Below are 8,623 nucleotides of genomic sequence, written 5' to 3' on the forward strand. Positions count from 1 at the left end.
TTTAAGGAACATACATGTTTACACATTTGTACAACATACCTAAGAAACCGTCAGCCACATTACCTCTGGAGAGTAGACTGGGATTGGCCGGGTAGGGACATGTGTCATTTTCATTTTGATACCCTTCTGTACCATTTGATTTTCTATCCTTCCTTCTTACTGTGCTTAATGTTACTTTAATTTTTAAAAAATGCAAATTTAGCTGGGCATGGTGGCTCATGCCTGTAACCCCGGCATTTTGGCAGGCTGAGGCAGGCGAATCACTCGAGGCCAGGAGTTCAAGACCAGCCTGGCCAACATGGCAAAACCCCGTCTCTATTAAAAATACAACAAAATCAGCCAGGTGTGGTGGTGTGCACCTGGAATCCCAGCTACATGGGAGGCTGAGGCATGAGAATCCTTTGAACCTGGGAGGCGGAGGTTGTAGTGAGCGAAGAGCGTATCACTGTACTCCAGGCTACGCGACAGAGCAAGAATCTATCTCAAAAAAAAAAACAAAAAACCTTTTTCTTTAAGTAGGGCTGGTCCACCGTACCAAACGCTGCTGAAAGGTCGAGTAAAATGAGGACTGAAAGGAGTCAGCTGGACCCCCCCACAAAGAAGTTGCTGGTGACCTCTGTCTGGACATGTTCAATGTGGTCCCAAGAGCAGAAAAGCAGAGGGAACTCGCAGTGGAGATGAGAAAGGGGGTGCAGTGCAGGAAGAAGACTGCTCCACAGACAGAGCCAGGGCCCTGAGGAGACAGGGAGCGTGTCCCAGATGAGCAGCCGCCCCACAGGGTCAGCAAGGTAGAGTTCACTCTCAAGAACTCAGCACAGTGCCTGGTAACGGCTGTGCACAAACCCCACCAGCTCCCATGACGGCGCTGGGAGAGTTCTGAGGAACACAAGAGGACAGACACCTCTTTCTCCTGGATAAGACACAGGAGGAAAAGGCATATGCAAATACGCAGAGTTCATAGGAGGCACCACAGGAACTGACGGCGTTCAGCTCGGGGGTGCCAAGGCCCCCTCTGGGTTAGGAGGCAGATCTCCAGCACACAGGCTGGGGGCAGGGTGCTCTGTGGTTTGACCTGGGGAGGTTTACAAGTTCTTCAGAAGAGATTGGAACAGCACACCAAGTAGAGATCACACTTACCTCAATTAGGTTTTTGGCCTTGAAAACATCTCCAATTTCACAAATGATGATATCATCTTTTGTCCTTCCAAGTCCATCAAAATGAACATGTTGAACAACCACCTGAAAGTCACACAGGTGGGTGACAAGAGGCAAAGAGATTAGGCATCAAGATCAAAGACCATGTCTGACATTAATGGCAAGGTTCTCTTCAAGTCGAGTAACCCAAAACTCTTACTTCTGCACTCTACCATCTGCCATAGCTTTTCAAAAAACTGGTCACTGCCACTTCCACTTTGCTAGGTCTGCACTTTCTGTGAACAAGAGCTATAAATTCTCTCCAGCCAGATGACCCCCAGGACCAGGTTAGCCCTAAACCCAGGTAGGCCATATCACTTGAGGCCAGGAGTTCGAGACCAGCCTGGCCAACATGGGGAAAGCCCGTTTCTCCTCCTCCTCCTCCTCCTTCTCCTCTCTCTCCTCTTTCTTTTCTTTTTTTCTCTCTCCTTCCTTCCTTCTTTCCCTCCCTCCCTCCTTCCCAACACACTCCCTGAGCACTGGCCTATGAATGAATGCTGGCCATGACCCCTGACTTAATAACTGTGCACAAAAAATTAGCTGGGCACAGTGGTACACGCCTGTAGTCCCAGCTACTTGGGATGCTGAGGCAGGTAAATTATTGAACCCAAGAGGCAGAGGTTGCAATGAGCCAAAATTGCACAAAGGCACTCCAGCCTGGGTGACAGAGTGAGACTTTGTCTCAAAAAAATTTTTTTAATTAATAAAAACAATAGTAAGCGTGTGCATCTTCTAAAGACCCTGCATGGATTTCAGTGAGGGACAATAAATGCTGACTCACATTGCCCCTCGCCTCTCAGTCTCACTAGAGAGCAAACTCTTCAAGAACTGGAAAAGCGTATTTAAATTTCAAAGGCAAAACATTCAGGAGAAGTTCCATTTGAGACCCACAGTCTTTTCTGGGAGTAGGGAATGGAAATATAAATGTGAGTACAGTTTGAGTTTGTCTTTGAAATACTTTTTTTTTCATAAATACAAAAGTGTGTTTGTCTAAAATTCCCACATAAAAATCACCAAGGAAAAACTAGTTCTTTAACAAGAGCAACTGTTTTTCTAAAAGTCATCAGTCTTTCTGCTTGTAGGTGATTACCAACCCTTCTTTGATAAAGGCATGGAAACAGGTGAATTCCTTTACATCTCCCTAGTGGTTTATGGAAGTGAATGTTTCTATTAACAATTGTATCAAGACCTTCAACAGAAAACTCACATCTTTGTTTTCAAGAATTTCCTGTTTAGCTTCAGGTTCAACTTCAACAAATTCAGCTTCTTCTCCTAATCCTCCAAAATCAGGTCCACTTGATGGAAGAGGCTCCAAACTCTGAAAGGGAGGGAGAGACCACAGATAAACGACTTTGTCACATATAAACACACACTTCCCTTTGAGTTTTGTCTTTAGAGGTGCTCCAGAAAATTCAGCAGTCGTTCCCTTCAAGTAAAGGTAAGGGCAGGATGGGGACCAGGGACTACAAAGGTGTTGTCAGCTACTGCTGATGAGCAAGTTCTTGGTTTGGCGGTTAACTAACTCACTGGTGGTCACTAAATAAAAAATAAAAACTAATTAACCGGGAAGGGCCGGGGCAGTGCAGTGGCTTATGCCAGTAATCCCAGCACACTGGGAGGCCCAAGGAGCAAGGATCACTTGAGGCTATGAGTTTGAGACCAGCCTGGACAACATAGCAAGACCCCATTTCTAGAAAAAAAAAATAATTAATCAAAAGGGTCATACACAAATCCATGACGACACGTCATGAACGAAGGATTATGACTAACCTAATTCTGGACACCTGACGCCCAATGGAAGTTAAAACATAAAAAATAAAATGCCAAAAAACATTTATCAGGGAAAAAAAGGAAAACAGTTTGCTCTCCTGTTGTTACAGAAAGCATCCTAATTTTTAGAATTAAAATCGTATACATTTTAGGATAGCAACATTGATCAACTGAATTACTAAGAAAACATTTTATGTAGACCCTGACAGATTTTTTCATTTCAGAAAGTCTTACTTTTTTCATTTCAGAAAGTCTCATTCACATTAAAGGGAACTGCATATGCTCATAAAACGGACCAAAAACTAGTCACTTTCTACAATCTCAAATGATATTACCTCAAAATACTAAAGCAACTTCTGCATAAGCATTCCATAGGCTGTGTCTGGTCTGACATAACCAGGAAGACATTCCGTACCTATATACATAGAGTTAAGTGCTTCAGTTTACAGTTTTTTGACTTTACAATGATGCAAAAGTGATATGCGTTCAGCAGGAACCACACTTCGAGCACCACACAGCCATTCCGCTTTTCATTTACGGTACTATAAACTGTATGAGAGCTTCAACACTTTATTATAAAATAGGCTTTGTGTTAGATGATTTTGCCCAACTGTAGGCTAATGTAAGTGTTCTGAGCACATTTAAGGTAGGCTCGGCTAAGCTATGATGTTCTGTAGGATATGTGTATTAAACGCATTATCAACTTACATTTCAACCTATGATGGGTTTGTTGGGGTGTACTTGAGAAATATATACATAAACCTAATATTGTGTGTGTGTGTGTGTGTGTGTGTGTGTGTGTGTGTGTGTGTGGAGTTTGAGACCAGCCTGAGCAATATAGAAGACCCTGTTTCCATTTAAAAAAATGTATGTGCGCGTATAATACAAAAAATAAAATAGCCAGGCGCGGTGGCTCATGTCTATAATCCCAGCACTTTGGGAGCCTGAGGCAAGTGAATCACAAGGTCAGGAGTTCAAGACTAGCCTGGCCAATATGGTGAAACCCCATCTCTACTAAAAATACAAAAAAATTAGCCAGGTGTGGTGGCAGGCACCTATAATCCCAGCTACTCAGTAGGCTGAGGCAGAATTGCTTGAACCCAGAAGGTGGAAGTTGCAGTGAGTCGAGATTGTGCCACTGTACTCCAGCCTGGGCAACAGAGCAAGATTCTGTCTCGAATGAATGAATGAATGAAGCTTTAACCTTTAGGCAGATCAGTCTACCAATCAGTCATTAAGTCTGTATTGAGCACCATGCGCAAGGCAGTGGGGATGGGACATGAAACTTAATGAATAACAACCAGCATCTTTAAAGTGAGATACACTAGAATCCAACAGAAAATATAACAACAGGCTGGGCGCGATGGCTCATGCCTATAAACCCAGCACTGGGAAGCCAAGGTGGATGGATCACCTGAGGTCTGGAGTTTGAGACCAGCCTGGTCAACATAGCAAAACCCCATCTCCCGTCTCAACTAAAAATATAAAAGTTAGCTGGGTGTGGTGGCACGTGCCTGTAGTCCCAGCTACTCAGGAGGCTGAAGTAGAAGAACTGCTTGAAGCCAGGAGGCAGAGGTTGCAGTGAGCCAAGATCACGCCATTGCACTCCAAGCTGGGAGACAGAACGAGACTCCATATGAAAAAAAGAAAAAGAAAAAGGAAAACTGAAAATATAACAATACATAACACATATTATAAGTACTAATGCACAAAATTTTGTTCGACATAAGCATCAGTACCAGGTGGTAAATGGCAAATGTTTTCTTACTGTGAGTCTTGATTGAAAAGCTTCAAAGACACTGGCTAGTAGGGCGAAACGTCAAATAAAAGAACTGAAAACATCTTTTCTCAATATACTCATCAAAGAAGCAGCAATTTTGAGGTAAAAAGAGCTCCATAAAGGCAGATACTTTTGTCCCTGTATCCCGAGCCACTATCAGAGTGCCGGGCACATAGCAGGCCATCAATAAATATGAGTTGAATAAATAACAAGTATTTACTTTGTTCAAGATGCCACAGGGGATGCAAGGCAAGGAAGATGCGGTTCCTGCCATTACATCTAGATACTTAGGATTGAAGGATAAGCCGAAATGCAAACAGGCCCAAAACAAGGCAGAATGTAAATGCCACCAAAGGAAAACTCACGGGAAGGTATGAGCCCATCCAAATGAGGGGGAGATAAAGAGCTTTATGTAGGAAGCAACGAGAACTGAGTTCTGAAAGATGGGAATATTTTGATGCTGAAGATGATGATGGGAGGGGAATGCAGTGCAACAATGCCGTTCAAACGAAGCCACCCTCAGAGGGCTAATGAGAATTCTGCACAGAAATGTAGTTCTAACTGCCCAGGCACAGTGGCTCACACCTGTAATCCCAGCACTCTGGGAGGCCAAAATGGGTGGATCACCTGAGGTCAGGAGTTCGAGGCCAGCCTGGCCAATATGGTAAAATCCTGTTTCTAAAAAAAATACAAAAATTAGCTGGGTGTGGTGGCTGGCACCTGGAATCCCAGCTACATGGGAGGCTGAGGCAGAAGAATCGCTTGAACCAGGAGGTGAAGATTGCAGTGAGCCAAGATCGTGCCATTGTACTCCAGCCTGGGCAATAGAGTGAGACTCCATCTCAAAAAAAAACAAGAAATGGGCCGGGCGCGGTGGCTCACGCCTGTAATCCCAGCACTTTGGGAGGCCGAGACGGGTGGATCACAAGGTCAAGAGATTGAGACCATCCAGGTCAACATGGTGAAACCCCGTCTCTACTAAAAATACAAAAAATTAGCTGGGCATGGTGGCGCGTGCCTGTAATCCCAGCTACTTGGGAGGCTGAGGCAGGAGAATTGCCTGAGCCCAGGAGGCGGAGGTTGCGGTGAGCCGAGATTGCACCATTGCACTCCAGCCTGGGTAACAAGAGCAAAACTCCGTCTCAAAAAAAAAAAAAAAAAAAAAAAACAAGAAATGTAGTTATAATTAACCATTAATCAGGTTGCTCCCCCCCCTTTTTTTTAAGAGCACAAATTTACATTTATTTATTGACTTTTCATAAGTTTAAATCCTTGAGGGGTACAATTCGTAATCTGTGTCCAATAGCCTTAGCAGGAAGTTGCTTCAGAATTTGGCACAAACCACGCTACTGTTTCCATGGGTCTGAGTTACCTTTCCCCAGATTACTCTGGTGTTGTTTGGTTTGACACCAGGAGTCACTGTGTTGTTCTTTGCCTTGTATACATAAGTACATCTCTTGCCCAAATAGAATTGTTTCATCTCAAGCATAAACATCTTCATTTTATTTATTATTATTATTATTATTTATTACTATTGTTTTGAGACGGAGTCTCCCTCTGTCGCCAAGGCTGAAGGGCAGTGGCGTGATCTCAGCTCACTGCAACCTCCACTTCCCTGGTTCAGGCAATTCCCCTGCCTCAGCCTCCCGAGTAGGTGGGATTACAGGTGCATGACACCACGCCTGGCTAATTTTTTTTAGTATGTTTAGTAGAAACAGGGTTTCACCATGTTAGCAAGACTGGTCTCAAACTCCTGACCTCAGGCAATCTACCCATCTCGGCCTCCCAAAGTTCTGGGATTATAGGTATAAGTCACCACACCTGGTCAACACCTTCAATTTTAAGAAGAGCTGTGTGCTCCCTTTCAAGTAAGTGTACTCCATGTACAGCCAGCAAAAATGGCCTTGGACCACAGCCTTCAAGACATATTTGCTTTTAGAAGTCTTGTTCCCAGCAGGCCTCCACAGGAGCCAAGATGGTGAAAACAGCTCAGGTTGCACTTTGACCAAAAATCACAGATACTATTTACATTCCCATTGTTTTTACAGATAGGATTTCTAACATTAGACTCTTAAGGCTTTTGCTTAAGAATTGCTTTAGATGTTTTTAAAATCTTGAATTCCAGCAAAACTGCTGCTGCCCACCAGTTTGAAGACCCCACCCCTCAACAGAGGAATGGAATCAGCATGAGAACAGGTTCCTCATCTCCCTGTTCCATAACTTCACCCTGCATTCTTCCACCAATCAAGGATCTCCACACTTCAGCAAAAACACGAGGTCCAAACTCCCGGGGGAGATGGATTTTAGGGTTTCCTCTCTTTTCCCGTCTCCTCGTTCAGCGGCCCTGCAACTGAAACTTTCTCTGCTGCAGCGCAGTCTCAGCGTAGTGACTTATTGAGCACAAGGAGCAACAGACCTATTACAGTTACACAAAGACCATGTCAGAAGAGAAATGGTGTTTCAACTGAATGAAACATATAGGCCAGGCGAGGTGGCTCATGCCTGTAATCCCAGCACTTTGAGAGGCTGGGGTGGATGGATAACCAGGTTAGGAGTTCGAGATCAGCCTGGCCAATATGGTGAAACCCCATCTCTACCAAAAATCCAAAAATTAGTCGGGCCTGGTGGCAGGCGCCTGTAGTCCCAACTACTTGGGAGACTGAGATAGGAGAATTGCTGAAACCCAGGAGGCATTGGCCGAGGTTACAGTGACCCGAGGTTACACCACTGCACTCCACCCTGGCGACAGAGCAAGACTCCGTCTCAAAAAAGAAAAAAAGACATATTAAGGGAAGTTAAGTCCAATTATAGATGCCAGGCCGTGACTTCTGTGCTGAATTTTTCTGGAAGTTAATGGGGAACTACTGAAAACATCGATGCGCAGGGCAAGTGAAATAATCCAAACTGTTGCAGTAAAGTAGTGTTGTGCCTGAGACTCGGGAAATCTGAGATTTTGGGCCATTTGGAAGCAGTAACTAAGTGATCTTGGAGAAGTAACTCATTATCTGGCCCTTATTTAAGATTTAGGATAAAGGAGAGGAGTCTGGCAAGCAGTTAGTACAGTTAGGCGCCAGGCACCCAAGTATTCACATGCATTGTCTTTTAATTCTCTCTACTGCCTGGCAAGAAAGGTACTATGACTATCTCCACTTTCAAACAAGGAAGTGAGGCAGGGAGCGGTTCTATCTTCTGCACGGTAAACGGGAGAAAAGAAGACCCCTAGCTAGGTTCTAAGCATTCTTGTTGCTCTAGGAGTCTACAATAGCTCCAGCAGCGGCTGAGCGGGGAAAGGCTGGAGGTGATCAGTTAACGAAAGAAAACTTCACATCATGGAAAGAAAGAGCATATTCACGATGGACGAAGACATCACAGAAAGTTCGCAAGTCCTTTGGGCCACGGACTCGCTGAGTGACCTTGAGCAAGTCTCGTCCCTCCTGAGTATCAGGTTCCTGCTCGAAGGTCTGCGGAACTCGAGGCGACATTTTTTTCGGCCTCCTCCACCCGGCCCGCCACCCTCCGCGCCCTCTCTCCGGGGGAACCCTGGGCGGAGCCACGACAGTGGCTCCCGGTGGCGCCCGTCTGCCCTGCTGGCCCAGAGGCCTCGCAGCCCGCGGGTCGCTGAGCCTCTTACCCGGGCGTGCACAGTCCCCATGGTTCCCTCTCCAGCCGCCGCCTCGCAAAGCTGCCCGGGCGGGACCGAGCGTCTGCTGCTGAGGGTAGAAGGCGGGTCTGCGGTGGCGGAGCTGCAGGTCAAGACAACTCCCACAAGCCCCCGGACGCGGCGCACTGGGGGCGGCCATGATGCCCCGCCTTATCCCCGCCCCCTGGCTCGCAGTGCCTTCGCTCATTGGTCCTTATGAGCCTGTGACCCGGCTGTTT

The 8,623-nt window shown here is 45.7% G+C and overlaps 1 protein-coding gene across 1 annotated transcript in view; it reads right to left on the reverse strand.

Annotated features, from left to right (window-relative positions):
* The window catches only part of SAMM50 (SAMM50 sorting and assembly machinery component), a 40,289-nt gene extending 31,757 nt beyond the window's left edge, over positions 1-8,532 (reverse strand). Inside the window, exons 1-3 of the mRNA XM_008979951.4 lie at positions 8,376-8,532; positions 2,402-2,512; positions 1,138-1,239 (exon numbers count right to left, since the gene is read on the reverse strand). Of these exons, the coding sequence (XP_008978199.1) occupies positions 1,138-1,239; positions 2,402-2,512; positions 8,376-8,396 (234 nt within the window). The 5' untranslated portion in view covers positions 8,397-8,532. The remainder of the gene's footprint in view (positions 1-1,137; positions 1,240-2,401; positions 2,513-8,375) is intronic.
* Between the last annotated feature and the right edge of the window lie 91 nt (positions 8,533-8,623).

This window comes from Callithrix jacchus, chromosome 1 (assembly GCF_049354715.1).
Source record: "Callithrix jacchus isolate 240 chromosome 1, calJac240_pri, whole genome shotgun sequence".
NCBI classification, from domain to species: domain Eukaryota; kingdom Metazoa; phylum Chordata; class Mammalia; order Primates; family Cebidae; genus Callithrix; species Callithrix jacchus.